This window comes from Aspergillus viridinutans (genome assembly GCF_018404265.1).
Source record: "Aspergillus viridinutans IFM 47045 DNA, scaffold_3, whole genome shotgun sequence".
In the NCBI taxonomy this organism is placed as follows: Eukaryota; Fungi; Ascomycota; class Eurotiomycetes; order Eurotiales; family Aspergillaceae; genus Aspergillus; species Aspergillus viridinutans.
Window position 1 is genome coordinate 2,963,159 of NW_025091219.1, and position 20,544 is coordinate 2,983,702.

Consider the following 20,544-nt stretch of genomic DNA (forward strand, 5'->3'; position numbering starts at 1 on the left):
CTATAACTAGTATAGGCTATTAATAGCTATAAGGTGATGTCTTATAGATGATATAATCTAGAAATTAAGATTATTAATTCTATAGGAAATATTAGAATTTACTAACTAGCTGCTAAGGCAGTTAACATAGTAGAATATAATTTAATTCTAGGAATGGACTAGCTAAAAGCTATTAATCTAGATATTAACTAGAAAATCCTTACTTAGTACTACTGTCCAGGGTCCCCTGATAGAAATAATAAGCTAAATATTAAACTAATATCTACTACTGCAGCTATAGAAGAACTATAAGCCTGTAAAGTACTATTTTATATAATTACTATACCTATTAGGATAGAAAAAACCATCCACCTATAGGCTACTATAAAGGGTATTAAAGATATACTACTTCTACCTCTAGAATATATAGAATTTATAGATATCTTTAGTAAAGAGCAAGCTAGTATCCTACCTAAGAATACTATATATAATTATATAATAGAACTTAAAGAGGGAACTTAGCTATCTTATAAGCTACTATACCTATTATTATAAGAAGAACTTTAAGTCCTTTAGAATTATATTAAGGAATACCTGTAGAGAGGATAGATTAGACTATCTAAGAGTCCTATAGGTGCCCTAGTATTATTTATATTAAAGAAGGATAGTGGTCTATAACTCTATATTAATTACTAAGGCCTAAATAAAATTATAGTAAAAAACTATTATCTACTACTACTTATGAGTAAGCTAATAGACTGATTATCTAGTGCTAAAATCTATATAAAGCTAGATCTCTAAGATACTTACTACTAGATCTAAATTTAGAAAGGTGATAAATAGAAAATAGTATTCTGTATAAGATATAGATATTTTAAGTATATAGTTATGTTATTTAGCCTAGTAAATATACTAGCTATATTCTAATTATATATTAACTAGGCTATAAGTAATCTATTAGACACTTACTATATTATATATCTAGATAATATTATTATTTATTCTAATACTAAGGAAGAATATATCTAGCAGGTCTAGGAGGTCCTAACTAGACTTTATAAATATAGACTTTATACTAAATATAGTAAATATAAATTCTATACTATAGAAATTAATTTCCTAGGGTTTAATATTAGCATAGAGGGTATTAAGATAGAACCTAGCTATATTACTACTATTATAGAATAGCCTGAACCCCAGAATATCTATAAAGTATAGTAATTCCTAGACTTTACTAACTTCTACTAGAGATTTATTAAGTACTACTCCAAGATTACTATACCTCTAACTAACCTAACTAAAGGATATATAATAAAGGGCAGAAAATAATATACTTAAGAACCTCTAAAGGGGGAAGGGGAATTCCTTACTATAAAAGCTAGAGAGATATTTAATAAACTAAAGTAGAGATTTACCTCTATACTAATACTATACTATTTTAATCTAAAGAGGAAAAGCTATATTAAGCCTAATATCTTAAAGACTATAATTACTAGTATCTTTAGTTAGCTTTAAGATAATAGATAATGGCACCTAGTAGCATACTAATTACAGAAAATATAAGATATTAAAACCTAATATAATATACATAATAGAGAAATACTTACTATAGTAGAATATATTAAGTAATAGCACTACTATATTAAAGGTAATAGTAATACTATTAAAATTCTTACTAACTATACTAATCTATGGGCTTTTCTAATAATAAAAATGCTTAACAGGTGTTATATAAGATAGGTGGAATTCTTATCTATATTTAATATCTAAATTAAATACTGCCCTAGGAAGAATAATCCTATAGATATACCTAGCCATTATCTAGACTATATTATTAATCCTAAAGAATACGCAGCAGACTCACTACTAGAGAAACTATAAGCTAAAATATAGGATAGTCTATTAATCTAAGAAGAGAAACTAATATAGATTAGAATGCTAGTATAGAATTAAGAGCTAATAATAGATCTAATAGTTAATACCCCCTAGAGCTACACTAATAATAATATAGATATTCTAGATATTCTAGTATTATATACTATAGCTAAAGCTGCTATATAGCATGAGGCTACTTATACTTTAGAATTAGAACTAACTATAGTAGACCTACTATATAGGGCATAGGCTAAATGCCTAAGATATATTAAGGTACTATATAAAATAGCAGAAATAACTCTAGAGTAGTAAGCTAGCTTACCCTAGTTAAGATCTAAAGATAGACTTCTCTAGGCTAGGAATTATATATTTATACTAAAGATGCCTATAATTTAACAAGAGATTCTCTATTAAAACTATAGTAATCTATAAGGCAGATATTTTAGAGAGAATTATACCTTAAATACTATCTAAAGCTAATATTAGTAGCATAGTATCACTATGGATATTAAGAAATATATCTAATAATATATAGTCTGCTAGTAAATTATAGTATATAGATATAAGCTATATAGACTTTTATAACCCTTACTAGTCCTAGAAAAGCTAATAGACTAGGTTAGCATGGATTTTATTATAGATTTACCACTATTATAATGGGAAAATAAAGTCTATAATTTAATTCTAGTCATAGTGGATATATATACTAAATATATAGTCTATTATCCCTCTAGGAAGGATATAACTGCAGAAAACCTTACTAAACTAACCTATATAAGATTTATATCATACTTTAGAATGCCGCAGAACCTTATTAGTAACTAGGGATTCTTATTTATATTAGGATTTTAGTCTAGCCTATACTTCCTACTAGCTACTAAACACCACCTATCTATAGCATTTTATCTATAAACTAATAGTTAGATAGAAAGGTAAAACTAAATATTAGAATACTACCTCTGTGCCTATATAAACTACTATTAGGATGATTAGATAAGATGGCTACTATATACCTAGTTTATCTATAATAATTCTAAATATTTAGTACTAGGAATTCCACTAGCATAAGCACTTATGAGCTATAAACCAGAACTATAGATTAATATTCTATAAATAACTAATAATCTTAACCTAAATACTATTATATATATAGAAGATCTCTAAGCCATAAGGGAGTTCCTATTAAGTTAACTAAATATAATAAAAGAAGCTATAAAGTATTACTATAACTAGAAATATCTTAATATAGTATTCTATATTAGTGAATAGGTTATGCTATACATAAAAAACATTAATATAGGTAGACCTAGCAAGAAGCTAGACTATTAGTAAATAGGTCTATTCTAGATTAGTAAATCTACTAGTAAATAAGCCTATAAGCTAAAGCTCCTACTATAATTCTATAAGCTATATCTAATATTCTATATTTCACTACTTAAATCATTCTAAGGGGACTCTAATATAGATCTAAAATCTAGACTAGTTAAGCTTAATAGATACTAAGAATAACAGGTAGAAAAGATCTTAGATAATTAATTATACTATAGAAAACACTAATATCTAGTTAAGTAGACTAGATAGCTAGATTCTAATAATATATAGGAGCTAGAAGAGTATATTATAAATATAGAAGCTCTTAAGTACTATCTTATATCTAGAACTCTATAATCTATAAGTACTACTATAAGGTAACCTAAATAGCATAGAAAAAAGTCTTAATTTAATTACTATATATATAAAGAAATAGAAAAATAATATATAGACTATATAAATATACCCTCCTATCTATCTAGCCTATATACTACTTAAAAACCAAGCTAACTAATTATATAGTAAATCATAGAGGACCCTAGAGTAGAGAGGGGTAATATAGCCTATAGGGGTGGAGTAATATACTACTCTAGAGAAGGAGATAGTAAAGGAGCTAAGGCTAGAGGAGGTAGAGCAGGGGCTAGGGCTATAAATATAATAATCTAGACTACTAGTACAGCCTACATAGCTAGTATTATTAGGATATAGTCTAAGGTATTAGTAATTACTCTCCTTTAAAGGGGGGGGTAGATATAAAATACTATATAAATATAATATTATTTATCTAAAGGCACCTATAAACTATTAGTAAAATCTATAAAAAGAGGAATTATATAGCCCTAAAAGCTAAAAGGAAAAGCTAAAATTTAACTCAGAATTATTAAAGAAAGAATAGATTCTAGTAAAATCTATAAGATATAACTATAATATAAAAGAAATCTATAATAAAAAACTATAAATAGGCTAAATACTAAGGAAATATAGCTAGATTAGTAGTAATATAGAAGAAGGGGATACTTATATAGATATATTTATACTTTTTTAGAGTATAGTAATTATAGGCCTTCTATATATAGCTATTTATTATAAAATAGTTATAGCAGTAATGCTAGGGGTTATAGAGCTTTACCTAAAGGTATAAAATATAGGGAACTCTATAAGGTATTATTAGTATATAATTCTATAAAGCTAGGGTCTTACTAGTATTAATAATATTAATTCTCTCTCTCATGGACTTCCTCCCTTTTTATAATAGGGAAGGGAAATATATTAATAAGTAAAATTACTATTATATAATATAAAGAACCTATATCTAATAAACTTTAGATGATCTTAACCATGAAATAATAGAATTATAAGATAAAGGAAAATAATAAGTTATATTAAGATAATAGAATCATAAGATAAAGGAAAATAATAAGTCATGAGATAATAGAATTATAAGATAGAGGGAATATTAAATTATAAGAATAATAGGATTATAAGTAAAAGAAGATATTAATAAAGCTATTTAATTTAGATAAAGAATTACTAAATATATATAAGAAACTATTTAATAAAGAGAAGCAAGACCTATAAATCTAAACTATTATTAACCTAATCTATTAAATTAATTACTTAATGCAGAACTTACCATCTAAAATTAACTATTTAGCTATTAGATACAGGCTAGAGAGTAATAAATAGAGTAAGGAAGCTATAAAAGATAAAGAAGAATCTATATTACTAAACTAATTAGAAGATCTTACTAAGTAGGCATCTTGATAGTACTAATAAGAGAAGAGAAGAAGGAGAAGTTCTCTAGAGATCTATAAATCTACTTATACTATAGGAAATATAATATATCTTTATAGGTCTGTAATAATTACTATTAATTATTTATCTATAATAGAATTAAAATAAACACTATAACCTATAATAGTAATAGAATATATTATCTACTAATAAGAGATTTACTCCTRTATTTTAAATAACTATAGRAAGATAATRTTAACCYARGAAGGTRAAGCYCCTTAGATTTCTAAATTAGGAAGTATTATAGCTTTAAGGGTRAAGCCTATAAGGAAGGGAGGTAATTATTAAGRGCTATAGTAAACTATAAAGYTACTATATATAGCTAATACTAATAGTATAGAGGGTTTAGACCTAGTAGATTATATAATCTACTATATATATCTCTATAATTAGCTAAGTATTCTATAACTTAGTAATTARTTCTCCTTACTTAGGTAATATATAGATAATTGCTCCCTTCATGCTGATCTTACCAGTTAATATTGACTCTTAGTAGGCGATCTTACAACTATAGATATATAAGTATATTAAATTACTTTACCTATCTAATATAATTAAATCTATAATATCTTTTATATATTATATTTAGAACTATAGAATTATTTAAAGAATAATAAAAYACTACTAATNCTAGAGCTTAAAGATAATAATAAGTAGGAGGTTAAAGAGGTTAAAGATAATTAATTTATTAATAATAAACTCTATTATTTAGTAAAGTAGAAAGATTAGCTATTAAAGTATAACTAATAGATATATACTAATAATATAATAAATATCTAGGGAGTTATTTAGAAGTATAAAAGATATAAAGTAAAATTATTTATTCTATTTAATATAGTTATATTAGGAAAAGCTAGGTATAATAAAAGATTATTATTAAAGTATAAGGGTATTACTAATACCTAATAATCTTCTTAAATTTCTTTAAGGATAAGAGGAAAAGTGTTCTTAATATCTACTAGATAAAAAATTCTATTAGGATTATCATTACTATAATAGTAAGTAATAATATAATAAACTATATTAAAAAAATAATATTAGATAGTAATCTAGGTTATATAACTATTATTATCTAGAATTAAATATAGTAACTACTAACTATAATAGTATTTCTACTCTACCTTACTAGTATTAAGACTAGAGGCCTATAGTGAACTAAGCTTACTCTAATAAGTAGTATAAAAAATCTAATAAGTAGGTATATTACCCTAGGTTATTATTAGAAATATACTATAATATTATTACTAAGATAATAAAGAACCTACTATAATAGTCTATTTATTATTAGTTAAACTATAATAATAGTAATAGTATAGCTTAATATAGTTAAATATAGAGATAAAAATAATAATAGTATAAGAGAGATTACTCTATATTATATTTACCTAATCCTTATTAGAATTAAAGAAGCTAGAGTACTACTCTAGGATTATAGTAAGATTATATATATTTTTTAGTATATCCTCTAAAGTCTAGCTAGTTAGTATACTTATAAAATATAAAGAAGAGATATATATAATTAAATAAGTTATATAATATTTAGAATACTACTTATATAGCACTAACTTAATAGTATTAAGGGTATAAGGAATCTTAAATAGTTCTTTATTATTAATATTAAAATTATTTACTATAATATATAAATACTTTAGATATTATATAAATAGTAGCTTTATAGATATTATATATATAGCATATACTAGAATATATAGTAGTATAATATTAATAAATAGTCTTAATAAAATAACTATAAGAGTAATAAAATCTAATAAAATAAAGATAAAAACCTTAAGAAATAAGGCTAGGATAAAGGTATAAGATAAATAAAGTACTAAATATAGAAGGAAAAGAAAGAAGAAAAGAAAATAAAGAATTAGACTACTATATAAAATAAAGAAGTAATATACTTTAGTTACTTATAATAATTATATTATTTATATTAATATTATTAACTATATAATAAAGAGCATACTATAATAAAGGCTTTATATTAATATAATAATATTATATTAATAGTAATTTTATAATATTACTACACCCTTAATATACTATACTAATAGTTATTACTATTTTAAGAAATCTTAAAGCTATATATAACTATAGATAGTTATTATAGTAAGAAGGGGTATAATTTATAATAGATTAAGTATAGCTTCTATATTATTTTCTCTTAATCTATATTATACTTATAGATAGCTATATTAAGTATATTATTTTTAATTACCTATTTTTATACCTTAAGATGCTTATGAAAGACTACTATAAATATAATATATTAGTAATAAAGATATATATAGACCCCCTTATCTAACAGGTTAGGAAGATAAGGATTAGTCTTATTATTAATAAATCTACTATTCTACCATACTATTCTAACCAAGTACCCTATCCTTTATCATTTCCAAGAGGCTTACCTAGTCAACAGGCTTATCTACCCTGTCCAGTGGATTATCCTTACACCTAGTCGGAGAGCAAGCTGTCGATCTGTTTGCCTGCCACAACAATCAGCCAAATGAGGCTACAGACATATATATCTTATCTTATATTGCAACTGTTTCCAATGTTGACCATATTTAAAAATACATTCTTGCTTGGTACAACCTTTTAGCGTGTGCTAAGAATCTTTGGCCTTCGCGCTAATAGCTCTTTGTTTATCCTCTTTTTCTCCTTGTTGACTTCGTTATTTACAACCCGACTCAGCTCCTCGCTACGCGCGCCATAGTTTAACCTCGCAGGGAAGCGCTTCTTCTACAATGAAATGCAGTCCATAAACCGTGCAATGAAGCGCATATCCTTCCTCCGCGCCAGACCTCTCCAGCTCTCGCCACCAGTCTCGGCAACTTCCATTCCTCATCGCGAACTTGTGGATGAGGAGATCAGCCCCGGCTACAATCCCAAGCACTATTACCCCGCGAAACCGGGAGAAGTTCTTGCCAATCATTATCAATTGTTGGTTAAGATTGGATGGGGAGCGGGTTCAACCGTATGGCTTGCACGAGATGTAGCAAGGCATGCACTGACTTTCTATAACTGAGGTCATGGGTTTGCATCACTAACTTCGATGGCTATCCGGTAGATATCGATGGCAGACTGAGCGCCTTGTGGCTCTGAAAATCATCAATAACGACAATCCTAAAGGCGCTCACCATGAGCGTGATATTGAAGAACACATTGGACAGCAAAACCCTTCACACCGCGGTCGTCCGGTCATCCGCAATTGCCTTGACAGCTTTGAAGTGACAGGTCCCATAGGAAATCATCTATGCCTAGCCTACGAGCCTGCACGGGAGCCCCTTTGGATTCTCCAGAGACGGTTTGAGAGCGAGAGATTCCCTCTGTCAATGGCTAAAGGGTATATTCTTATTCTTTTGGCCGGCCTCGATTACCTACACTCTGAATGCAGGGTTGTCCACACTGGCAAGTAACCGAACCATACCCACTCGCTTTAGGAATAATGAACTAATATGTATGTTTTCAGACCTGAAACTCGACAATATACTCATAACTTTTGAAAGTGAAAAGATCCTCCCAAAATTTGTCAAAGAACAGGCGGCCCGGTCTATGCAATGCAAAACCGATCCAAACACCGGCCGAGTTGTCTATCGCTGTCACAACGACTTCGGACCTCTTGAACCGAGTGGACTAGGCAATATGTATCCCCAAATAACCGATTTTGGCGCGGCGACTCTACTCGACAACGACAGGCATGATGGCACTGTTCAACTTGGTACCCGTCCCATACAACCCGACTATTATCGTGCGCCGGAAGTTGTTCTTGGTTGCGGTTGGAGCTTTAGTGCGGATATATGGAATTTGGGAGTCATGGTAAGAGATACATATACAACATACGCAGTAGTCTATCACAGACATAGACATATATTTACTCACACTCTGCAACAGGTGTGGAATATAATTGAAGGTACAGAGTTATTTACTCAGGTGCAAGATGCTGAAGGGAATTATGATCCAAAAGCACATCTCGCGGAGATGATAGCACTGCTAGGCCCACCGCCGAAAAAATTGCTTGTCATGTCGGATTCCATGGCACAGGTTGAGTGGTCTCCAGCCATCACAGACGAGAGGGGCAAGATATACAAGAATAATAGGGAGTATTTTGGTGGGCCATTTTTCGATGACGACGGTAAGCGAGCAATAATATGACGTTTTGCAATTGCTGATTCATATTGTGGCAGGCAAATTCCTCTACGATGACCTGATACCGACTCGGAAACTCGAAGATTCAGTTCCATCTTTAGAAACAGGCGACAAGGAAGCCTGTTTGTCTTTTATCAAACAAATGCTTGCATGGCTGCCCGAGGAGCGAAAGACGGCTCAGAAGTTGATGGAGCATCCGTTCCTCAACGACTGACGGGATGGCGAGCTGCGTAAGTATTATGCGCTTCTGTCATCCGGAATTTGGTCCTCTTTCCAGAACATCGACGGCGCGAGTGACTGCAAAGAAAGAAAATACAAACAGTCCTTCAGAAGGCAGATTGCAGTTACCTCTACTGTAGGCCTGCGGTCTGCCCATTACAAAAGCTTATTTGTCAACATATCGGCCCTGGCTCTTTAGGCAAGATATATATCGACCCGAAATCAGAACTAAATAGTGGTAGACATCTGTTCTGCAGAAAGGAAGCAATAGTACATAGATTCTATCATTCTCCCTACTGCATAAAATCCTCCAGAAATGGATCCTTCTCGTGATATGTCAGCAACGGATCCCGTGACTGCGCCTTGCACGTGCCGTGGACAGCCTCGGATCTCCCTCAGCCTCAGCAGCTGAGAATGAGCTGAAATACCCCTGATTAGCTTCAATTTATTCTGATAAAGTGGTTCATCGCAGCGTCCATCAGAAACACATCAATCCGCAAGATGACCGACATCACCATCACCGAAAGCCAGTTCAAGCTCCCTGACGGGCTACAGGTCTACCACAAAACGTGGGCTGTCCGTTTGCTCCCTCCTGCCATTGCCCGTTCTTGGCACTAAACTGATGTCTGCCACAGCCAACGACGCCCCCGGTCGCAAAATTGATTCATTTTCATGGTTTCAGTGACCACATGAACAACACTTGTGATCTGTTCCCCTCGTTAGCCCGCCGTGGAATTTTCTGCACGGGAATCGACCAGCGTGGTTGGGGTCGGTCGGCCCAGACAAAAGCCGACCGTGGAAACACAGGCCCGACCGCCGCCGTCCTGGCCGACATGGCAGCATTCATCGAGGCTCAGTTCGAGGTCCCGCCAGATGTCCCCGTCTTTGTGATGGGCCATTCGATGGGCGGCGGTCTGGTCGCCACGCTGGCCTCGACGCCCAAGTATCAAGAGCTCGTCTCCCGACTCCGGGGGATCATGCTCGAGGCCCCGTTCATCGGGCTCGACCCGAAGCAGAAACCCAATGTCATTACCGTGTTACTGGGTCGGCTGGCCGGACGGCTCCTACCACGGTTCCAACTCATCCAACCCATGAAGGTCGAGACGATTGTGCGCGATCCCGTCGTGCAGAAGACGCTCAAGGAGGATCCCCTGAACCACACCACCGGCACGCTGGAAATGTTTGCCAATATGCTCGACCGGGCGGCTGATCTGACCTCAGGCAAATTGGTGCTCAATGATGGCATCAAGTCGGTGTATGTGGCGCATGGGACGGCGGACCAGGTCACCAGTTATGATGCCAGCAAGCACTGGTTCGACGCGCAGACTGGCAAGGTCGCCGACCGCAAGTTCAAGTCCTACGAGGGATGGAGTCATCTGCTGCACGCGGACCTGCCTGAGAACCGACAGGTCTTTGCCGATGATATTGCCGACTGGATTTTAGCGAGAGTGTAGTCTGAATACCCGTCGACATGATCTGCTATTTGTTAATATTGTTGCATATATATATGAGGCGCTTCGTTCATTGTTGGGCAAGCCATCGTCAGACATTCTATATATACCTCTCGATAGAGAGAATACATGTTTATTCTTGCGAATCACTGTCAATCCGCCGAGTCTCCCGTTCGACCTTCCTATCTCCCAGAGACACTCCAATCTCCTTGATCACAAGCCACGCAGGCAGCAGCGCGATAGCCCACAAACCAAAATTCAGGTAGGTGCTGCCAACAGAGCTCATGATCTTGACACTGTCCAGACCGTACTACAGAAATTAGCAAGTATTGAATCGTCAGTGAAAGTGGACCTACCGATACAGCCTGCGAGGCCGACTCTGTTCCCCGCAGAAGACTGGCCATCCGGACAACCTCTTCTTCATCCGACGCCAGATTGCCGACGACAAAGAAACTAGCCTTGTTAGCACGGATCCAAGGACAGGGTCAATGCACATACAGATACATGTAATTGAGCTGAAAGCCCGCAACCCAGAACAAATACAGCGCAAAGCCTCGCCCAAAGCCAGCATCCGTCCAGTCATACGTCGGCAGCGTGCGATGGTACTCGGTCACGATGACCGTCGCCCAAACCCACCATACGCCCTGCAGACCAAGCACAACGAAGAAGGCCCCCCGGCTCCGCGACCGCAGCGACAGCTTCTGATTGTCGAGGAACGCCCCGAGCAGGTTGCCCACGGTCAAGGCGATGATTCCGGATAGGAACGAGCCGAGCGCACGAGCCCGCACGGAGAACCACAGCGACAGAAACGTAAACATGATGGCCTCGGTGAACACGGCCTGCACGATGAGTGGGACGATCAACAGAAAGTCCCGGCGGATGAACAGCTTTGCCATCGCCTTGAGCTCATACAGCGGACTGTGCGAGATGCGCAGGTGGACGGGGAGACCATCCGTTCGCTGCACCTGGGAGGGCTTGTTCAGAAGCAGTCCGGCGAAGGGACCGAGAGCCTGTAACGCAATAAACACCAGGTAGACCGAGTACGAGACGCTTCCGGCCTTCGATCGGCTCGAATTGATTCCCAGGTTGATCGCGCCGCCCAGGATCTGGCCACCCACGCGGAAACTGAGCCAGAATCCCAAGAACCGGCCTTGATTGTGTGGTTCCGGATACGACAGCGCAATGGCCCCTTCTGCCATCCAGAATAGCCCGGCCGAAAGACCGCACAGCGCCGCGCCGACCAGGACGAACCATTCCGTGCCGAAGCGGTTGTTCGTATACAGCCCGGCAGCATACGGGGCGTAACCCATCGTCCCAATCACGAGGGTCCATTTGATGCCGACAAGGCGCACGACCGCACTGCCGAAGAAGCAGGTCACGACCATCAGACAGAACGTCAGTGCGTTGGCGGCGTTGACGAGGTAGGGCTTCTCTGCGCCCCCGGCGCCGAGCGAATTCATGGCGCCCCAGATGCCGGGGGCAAGGAAGTTGCAGATACCCAGGATGAGGGCGTTGTAAAACGTCGAGCGGTACCATTTGACTGTTTCGTTAGAGACGTTAAGCTACCGGAGGAGTGACTTACCGGGATACTTCTTTGGTTCTGGCGATATGCTGCGCGCAACCTCTTCGTCTGTGGGACGGACTTCTTTCTCGGGCGCGGCCATTTTGATGTTGCTAGGGTTCCAGGTGCTGGACAACCCTGTTCATGTGTGGATGCACTGCTTTATATGTCTAGCGCGCGATGGCGAATATCACGAATCATCAATGCCGATTGTTGCGAGCTATCACCACAAGGTAATTAGACGAAACCTTAAACTGATAGATACAGTGTCGTCGAAGTTATTCATGGCCAAATCTCCGAGCCAAGAGTTCAAAGTAATGTTGTTTTTGGGGAGGCGGATTACGTGCTCGCACGGCATTTTAGCTGGGATGATCAATATGAGGGAGCGCACTCCAGTAACAATTGGTTCTATCTTATGATTAAATCCTTCAAGTGAGAAGTTTGAAAATTACGAGACTTGGTTTGATTCCTTGCTTTGCGGAACAATACATGCCAGAAAGTGGCTGCACCTGGCTCAAGAATATGCTCATATCGAGTCAACTAATTGAAGTCATCTCAGAAGATATGGACAGTACAGTCTGTTAAATCACATTGTCGTATAAGCCACAAGAAAGAATGGAAACTACGGTAGAATCTCCTTGCCTGACTGACAGGACCAGACCCAAGGCAATCTACTCACGATCCTCTGGATGAAACACCAATGCCCGGACCTCGATACTCTCCCGCGGGGCCTCTCCCTCCGTCGCCGGATCAACAAACGCAGAATGAGGCACCCTCCTCGCCCGCCCATCCGTCTTGGAATCAAAGCACTTGATCAGCGTCACCAGCTCCGGAGGCTGCGCGTACCGGAAGTACCACTTGAAGCCCGGATCCGGTCTCACCCCGTACGTCTCGCCCACCCGGTTCGGGTAGATGAGTTTTGTCGGGACGAGGTCATCGTCCGGGACGGAGTGTGCGTCTGCGACGGCCAGCGGATCCTTGAGGATGGTCCGGATCGGCCGCCAGACGTTGATGATCTGGTACCGGCCCTTGAGGAGTTCCGGGGCTTCATCGGGGAGGTGGTAGGAGACGCGGTCCCTGCTTGCTGCGTAGGACTGGTCGATGTGCACGCGCTGGACGGGACCGCGGAGTTGAGCGGCGGGACTGCGTTCGTCTTTGGGTTGGCGGCGGATCGTGTGGTCGAAGATGAAGATTTTGGATGCACCGGTGCTGATTTGATGTCAGTATCGTCCATTGAGGAGGGCGGCCAGACTCACGCATCTTTGAGCAGCTGCTCTATCTCGGGATAGTACTCCCGTTTGATGTTCTCATCGTCGACAAAGTCCTTCTCCTTGCTTTCGTGGTAGTAGAACTGGAAGCCGTTCTTGTCCAGTGTGTACTCTAGCTCGTGGCCGCTGACGTCGTGGACGGTAACAGGCAGCGTCACCGAAGGTCGGTAGTAGGTCTCTGGCTTGCCGACGTAGGACGGAGCCGGGGGAGAGCCGTCCTCGTTCTCTTTTAGAAAATTAAGTGTGGTTTGCACATGATGTGGTGAATTTGCAGTCGGAAGAAGAGAGCTTCTCTGAGCTTGAGGCTCATGAATAGTTGGGAGTTGAACAGCTGCTGATGCCATGTCGATGTCCTTCTCTTGCAATTGCTTCTGGATTTGATCTATAGTGATGTATCAATCAGCCATTCCGTAGCTGGTCTTATATCACGAAGTTCTCTTGCGGGGTAGGCATTTGTCAGATCAGCACGTCATGGCTGCGAGTTGAGCATCATCTTAGAAAGCATCAGATGCTGAGAAATAGGAAATACAGCGATTGGCTCTGACAGGCCCTGTGATTGATGAGTTGCTCTTCAGGATGCTGTACATCATCGAACGACATGTGATGCTTACAGATGTCAAATGAAGCCTAATGATGCATTTATAATATACCAGTGCATTTCTAATCGTCATCCTCTATGAGATAATGCAGCCTAACTGGAGAACTGGCAGTTCCTACTAGCCTACACCTAAAGGATCGTGTTTCTCCTACCGCATCTAGACGGGGATAACCTGTGTTCATAGATTGAACTGACGTAGTCAGTCTCGAGAATGATAGAGCTATAGCTAACATGGTTGCAAGTCTAATATGTAGATCGATATCCGCTATCAGAAGAATTCAAAAATCTAGATCATTGATAAAGGCTAAAGAATATATGATGGCACAAGCTTCGTAATAACTCGTCCCATCATCCAGCACGTCCACCTCCTCTTCCAGTCTGTATCCCCCCCATCGTGGAAGAAGGACTGTCCAAATATACCAATAAATCACCCCAAAGAGTACACTATATTTGTCAGCCAATCCCTTGAACAGGAGGACAGACTTACATTCCGACACCCACGACTGCATATGTCGCGTAGAAAAAGTCCACATCGCCCTTTCCGTCCGGAGGAGGTATAAACGGCGCCGCCAGTAAAGCAATGCAGACGATGATTCGGAGCCAGACCGCGGGAAGCCATGCTTTGAATGGTCGTGGCAGATTAGGCTGACGTCGCCTCATAATCAGGAGGCCAACCGCAATAGCCAAGGCAAATATCTGGCCTGGATAGCCCTCGACATCTAGAATAAAACTGTAGACGTCCCCGGGAGGGGGAAGTACGATCACAAAGAGCGACGGGATATAATGCACAATCAAGCCGCCCAAAGGAGAATTGAACGGGCGAGATGATGAGAGAATGGAGGAGAAAGGGAGAAAGCCCTGTCGAGCAATTTCCTGATTCACCCGTGCCTGTCACCGTCATCTACTGCACTTCAAGTCACCGAGTCAACTTACCCAAGCAAAGGTGACAACCATGACATTTCCTGCGGCGGAAACGGCAATCGCCAGAGGAAACAAGGTCCTACCAACATGAGGCCCGAAAACGCGTTCGAATAGGAGAGCCCCAACAAGTTCGCCACTGTTCTTGATCTCCTCGATTGGGACGACGAGAAAGTAGGAGATGTTTGCCAGCAGGTAAAGAGAACAAGCAGTAACGAGAGCGGACGGACACACAGATTTGACCGTCCGGATGGGGTCCTGAACCTCGTTGAGGACGTTGTTCACATTATTCAGCCCGGCATACGAGTAAAACACTTTGAAAAGGGATGTCGAAAGCAAGCTCCAGCTCCAGTTTGACCCTTCCCACAGATTGTCCCACAGAAACACGTCATATCCAGTCCTGTTGAGACCATTCGACACGGAAATGGAGTGTTCCTCATGCCGAAAGAGTATCACCCAGAGCCCTGTAAGTGTCATTGCTGCAATCATGAAGATCTTCATCCATCCCAGCAGATTCTGTATCCATATGCCGGTTTTAAGGAAACACCCGTGCACAATGGTAATCGCAGTCATAAGGCCTGCAGCCAGAGCTTTTTGCTGGTACTCTGTCGGCTCAATGCTCAGAGCGAAGAGGGCGTACTTGGAGAATATAATGCAGTTGCTCGCCGTGAAGCCCAATAAAACCGCCTGAACGGCGATCAACGTTGACGCCAGGAAGCGAGGACGACGATACGTACACTCGAGATAGACCTTGTCGCCACCAGATCGAGGGAGCATACAGCCAAACTCCATCGACACAGCCAGGCCGCATGCTGCCAGAACCGTCCCCACGAGCCATACCAGCAGCGCCAGCCCGACGCTTCCGACCGACTTCACGATTGAGCCTGGAGTTGCGAAGATGCCGCTGCCGATGACGCGCGATACTACCAGGATATAGGCGCTCGTCCATGTGAGGTTGCGGCCGTAAGTGGCGGTCTCGGGGATTGTGCTGCGGCTAGACACAGGACGTCCATTTGGTCGGATGTCTTGGATGGACTCGTAGGAAAGCGTTTCATACAGACCGGATGCGGGGTTTAAGAGTGGTTGATATTCGGCATCATCCATTTTGTCAGCAGCATCAGAGTCCATAATATCTGTCTCATGCAAACGATTTCCTTTGATAGTCTACTTGAGCTACATATAAGTGTTACTGTGTGACATCCTTTTAGGCACGCCATTGTCGGCCGCGCTTGTCTACATCCACCAGCATTAATAATGCTCATCTGACCGTGAGAGCTTTGGTATCCCTGCAGATGTCGCTCATAGACTCGTCGCGTAGACAGATAAGGACTCCGAGCGTGTCCTGTACGCGATCCAAAGTTTACCTTGACTGTATAGTATTTACTAGACACATGCTAACCGTGATGCTGTCGAGGAAATTGTCTCGACCTGCCAAACAGCATTTGCAAATTTGAATTTTGTGTTTCGTGGATGCGTCTTGATTCTCTGGGTCTACTTCGATCGGCGCCATCATCAGCCCTAATCACATCATCGCGGACTTTGCAGATGATTTGGAGAAGCCGTAGTCCTGACCCTGAGATAACAGTCAATCAACCCCACAGCGACTACCTGGATGGCGAGAAGAGTATCATAATGGCGAAACCACGTTTTGATCCACCAGGACGAAACTTAGGAGCATTCTGGCGACCGGGAAACTGGATAAAGCCTGTTATGATGATAAACCTCGTCTCCTGAACCATATTTGTGCTTTTATCACGCCATCATAACCCCGCCATGCGCCATATGCCACTTTCTTGGAGAGCAATGAGACCCGACAATACACTCGAGTATGGTTGTCGAGTCAGGATTCAATAATTGATGGCAAAGACAGATGATATTTGGTCAATGCATAAGCGCACGGCGTCGTAGTGGTATTCTGATATACATATTCTCTATCGACAACACCCTCGACTCTGCGCCACAACAGGAGAATCATTTACCCTGACGAAATGACTACAGTATCTACTTATGTCCTAGCCAGTCGCCTGGAAGAACCGCTCTTCCATCGTCATTTGTCTTCGGGGAAAGCACCAGGGCCTACCGTCGCCCGCCAAGTCGACGTCGCATCAGCCACCAAACAACATAAGAAGGCAAAACAGAGCGCCCTGTTACTGCAGGGTTTAGGGGAGCAATATAGCCTCGTGACAGATCATGACATCCCTACAGTCACCCACAAAGATGAGATCTTAGTCAAGGTACAAATTCCGCTTATTTCCTCGAATATTCTAACGTCTCTAGATCATGGCCATTGGGTTGAATCCCATCGACTGGAAAGGGCCGTAAGTAACCATACCTTACTATAGACCATTTCTGACATTTCAGTGCATACAACTTTGGAATCCCAACCCTCCCATGGATCAACGGCCGGGACCTAGCCGGCGAGGTCATCCAGGTGTCCGACGGCTGTTCCCGTCTTCGAGTCGGTGATATCGTTCTCGTTCCGTCCACGGATTATCGGGATATTCGGAAGGCTGCCTTTCAGGAATATGCCGTGGCAACGCATTTCAACGCTGCTCGCATTCCGCCGACGGGCAATGTACATGCCTCTGCGTCCTTGGGGGTGGCGTTTGTTGCAGCTGCTCTGGCACTGGGGGTCTCATTTGGGTTAGATTTTGGTCGTATTCGAAGATGTCCTGGACCGGACCTTCCTGAAGTCATCTTGCAGATCGACAGAAATGACCTGCCACGAGATATCAGGGACGAGTGCTTTCAATCATCTTCGAAAGCGAAACGAATAGCGCCAGGGGATTGGCTCGCAATCTGGGGAGGTGAGCTGACACCATCTCTGCAATGGCACCCGGCTAATAAAGTCAGCATCCACAACGACGGGATATATCACTTTACAGCTTGCCAAACTTGCGGGGTTGAGGGTAATTTGCGTGGCTGATGTAGCTCGACATGGGGCCAAACTTCTCGATGCGGGAGCAGACCTACTCGTCGATCGCCACGATACCGCAAGGGCTGTAGAGATCATCCGCGGCGTCACCAAGGAAAGGCTGCGATATGCTATTGATATAGTGGGCAGAGATACAGCAACTCTGCTGCAGCAGACACTCGATGCTTCCGTGCACGATGATGGCTCGCATGCGCATCTGCTGGGGCTGACTGGGCTTCCCAAAGAGAGGGACAGCAGGATCATCTACCATACCGTTCCAATTAAATTGTTCCATAGCTCTCCTGCAGTGGGCGAGGCTATGGTGACTTGGCTTGAGGAGCTGCTACAAACAGAGACGATTCGATTGCCGGAGATTATACTGGCAGACGGAGGGCTGGAGGGCATCAACGCCTCGTTGGAGCTCTTGAGACAGGGGAAGGCGTCTGGCAAGAGAATTGTCATGAATCTAGGACGGTAGTAAACATTCTATGCATCTATAGAGAGCAATTCCGATTAGATATTCAAGATACATTAGATTTTTAATTCTACTGTTCGGTCTCCGCGGCTTCTCATTACCAATTGCTACCTGGAACGGCTGGAAACCAGCATATCTGACTCTGTACAGGAGTTCCAACGTTCGAAAAGAGTACTCCACATCGTGTCAGGTTTTTGTCTTTTCATTTGTGGTTGCTTCACAATCAATGCCAAGTGTGGCGCAATCTGATATCCCGCGCACGCCTCCACGGCCCACTAACATTCTCGAAGACAGGCTCAATACTGTCTTCTCTTGAGTAGACTGGGTCGGCAGATTAGCAGACACGATATGCCCCTCACAATTCATTCTATGACGAATTGTCGTGAGGGGTAAGTATCGACAGCTCGTGCTTGTTTAACTATACGAAAATCCAAACTATATCTACGTACTGCAACCACGAAGAATCACCCACAACTAATCCAAAGCCAATCCAGAATTCTCTCACCATTCTTCAATCAATTCCTATAGTGCACCATGTCCTCAACACAGAAAAAGCAACTCATCATCAACGCGTTTGCCATGCAATCGCCCTCCCATCTCAATCCAGGTCTCCATCGGTATCCCTCCGACCAGGGACCCAACTACACGTCCATCAAGCACTGGATCGCCCTGGCGCAGAAGCTGGAAGCAGCCAAGTTCCATGCCATTTTCTTCGCCGACGTGCTGGGCGGCTATGATGTCTATAAAGGTCCAGCCAACCTCGAGCCGACCATCCCCGCCGGCGCACAATTCCCCATCAATGACCCGCTGTACAGTGTTTCGGCCATGGCGGCCGCAACGGAGAGTATCGGGTTCGGCATCACAGCCTCGACAACGTACGACGCCCCCTATGCCCTTGCGCGGCGGTTCTCCACCGTCGATCATCTCAGCGGCGGACGCGTGGGATGGAACATCGTCACCTCGTACCTCGACTCCGCGGCGCGGAACTTTGGTCTCAACACGCAGGTGGAGCACGATGAGCGGTACCGGATAGCAGATGAGTATCTGGACGTCACCTACAAGCTGTGGGAGGCCTCGTGGCGCGATGGAGCCGTCCACCGCAAGGATGGCGTGGCGGGATACGCAGACCCCAAGGCTGTGAGGCAGATCCGTCACCAGGGAAAATATTTCAATGTTCCGGGCCCGCATCTCTGCGAGCCGAGTCCGCAGCGCACGCCGTTCCTGTTGCAGGCTGGGACCTCGTCGGCGGGCAAGACCTTCGCCGCTAAGCACGCGGAGGCGATCTTTCTGAATGGGCAGAAGCCGGAGTTAGTTAGGGCGTCTGTGGATAGTATTCGCTCGCAGGCGAAGGACTTTGGGCGGGATCCCGCGTCGATCAAGATCATCGCCGGGCTGCTGGTCATTGTGGCCGAGACGGATGAAGCGGCGCAGGCCAAGTTTGAGGAGTTGGCTAGCTACGGCGACACAGAGGGTGCGTTGGCGCTCTTTGGTGGATGGTCAGGCTACGACTTGTCCGAGTATGAGGACGACCAAGACTTTCGCTTTGTCGAGCAGCCGGCCATCCGCAGCATGGTCAACCACTGGGCGAGTACCGTTCCCGGAACGGACGGTAAAAAGTGGGACAAGAAGACTATTGCCGAGTATCTGCGTCTCGGGGGCAATGGAGCCAAGGTGATTGGAAGTGCGCAGACGGTGGCCGATGAGCTGGAACGATGGGTGGAAGTGGCCGATGTGGACGGGTTCAACTTCAGTTACGCTACCATTCCGGGGACATTTGACGATATTATCACGTATCTACTGCCTGAGCTACGCCGACGGGGTCTCTACTGGGAGGACTACGCTGTCAAGGGGGGGACGTTGCGTGAGAACGTGTATGGTCTGAAGGGTCAGAACCGACTGCTACAGACGCATCCAGGAGCCAAGTATTTCTGGAGAGAGGGGGAAGATGTTCCTGCGTATGTAAGAGATAGTGAGTTGTAGTGTATTGCTTGATCAATATAATACAAATCAGAAGTTTGACAGTACA

At 41.7% G+C, this 20,544-nt stretch overlaps 7 protein-coding genes across 7 annotated transcripts; 4 read left to right on the plus strand and 3 right to left on the minus strand.

The window, feature by feature from the left end:
* Positions 1 to 7,738: 7,738 nt before the first annotated feature.
* Aspvir_005944 (uncharacterized protein) lies at positions 7,739 to 9,328 on the plus strand (the record flags this gene model as incomplete). The annotated part of the gene is made up of 5 exons (XM_043269154.1): positions 7,739 to 7,942; positions 8,049 to 8,311; positions 8,475 to 8,784; positions 8,860 to 9,100; positions 9,153 to 9,328. The coding sequence occupies 5 exons, from the start codon at positions 7,739 to 7,741 to the stop codon at positions 9,326 to 9,328; spliced, it is 1,194 nt and encodes a 397-aa protein (XP_043125089.1).
* A 506-nt stretch (positions 9,329 to 9,834) lies between these two features.
* Positions 9,835 to 10,787, plus strand: Aspvir_005945 (acylglycerol lipase; the record flags this gene model as incomplete). The annotated part of the gene is made up of 2 exons (XM_043269155.1): positions 9,835 to 9,909; positions 9,969 to 10,787. The coding sequence occupies 2 exons, from the start codon at positions 9,835 to 9,837 to the stop codon at positions 10,785 to 10,787; spliced, it is 894 nt and encodes a 297-aa protein (XP_043125090.1).
* A 130-nt stretch (positions 10,788 to 10,917) lies between these two features.
* Aspvir_005946 (DUF895 domain membrane protein) lies at positions 10,918 to 12,448 on the minus strand (the record flags this gene model as incomplete). The annotated part of the gene is made up of 4 exons (XM_043269156.1): positions 10,918 to 11,094; positions 11,141 to 11,237; positions 11,283 to 12,324; positions 12,367 to 12,448. The coding sequence occupies 4 exons, from the start codon at positions 12,446 to 12,448 to the stop codon at positions 10,918 to 10,920; spliced, it is 1,398 nt and encodes a 465-aa protein (XP_043125091.1).
* Positions 12,449 to 13,016: 568 nt separating this feature from the next.
* On the minus strand, positions 13,017 to 13,957 carry Aspvir_005947 (uncharacterized protein; the record flags this gene model as incomplete). Its single annotated transcript, XM_043269157.1, has 2 exons — positions 13,017 to 13,554; positions 13,602 to 13,957. 2 exons carry the CDS (start codon positions 13,955 to 13,957, stop codon positions 13,017 to 13,019), a joined length of 894 nt encoding a protein of 297 aa, XP_043125092.1.
* A 532-nt stretch (positions 13,958 to 14,489) lies between these two features.
* On the minus strand, positions 14,490 to 16,233 carry Aspvir_005948 (putative methionine permease; the record flags this gene model as incomplete). Its single annotated transcript, XM_043269158.1, has 3 exons — positions 14,490 to 14,655; positions 14,699 to 15,099; positions 15,145 to 16,233. 3 exons carry the CDS (start codon positions 16,231 to 16,233, stop codon positions 14,490 to 14,492), a joined length of 1,656 nt encoding a protein of 551 aa, XP_043125093.1.
* An 884-nt stretch (positions 16,234 to 17,117) lies between these two features.
* Positions 17,118 to 18,521, plus strand: Aspvir_005949 (zinc-binding alcohol dehydrogenase family protein; the record flags this gene model as incomplete). The annotated part of the gene is made up of 4 exons (XM_043269159.1): positions 17,118 to 17,363; positions 17,407 to 17,447; positions 17,491 to 17,936; positions 17,983 to 18,521. The coding sequence occupies 4 exons, from the start codon at positions 17,118 to 17,120 to the stop codon at positions 18,519 to 18,521; spliced, it is 1,272 nt and encodes a 423-aa protein (XP_043125094.1).
* Positions 18,522 to 19,052: 531 nt separating this feature from the next.
* Aspvir_005950 (LLM class flavin-dependent oxidoreductase) lies at positions 19,053 to 20,498 on the plus strand (the record flags this gene model as incomplete). Its single annotated transcript, XM_043269160.1, has 1 exon — positions 19,053 to 20,498. The coding sequence occupies one exon, from the start codon at positions 19,053 to 19,055 to the stop codon at positions 20,496 to 20,498; it is 1,446 nt and encodes a 481-aa protein (XP_043125095.1).
* Positions 20,499 to 20,544: the final 46 nt, after the last annotated feature.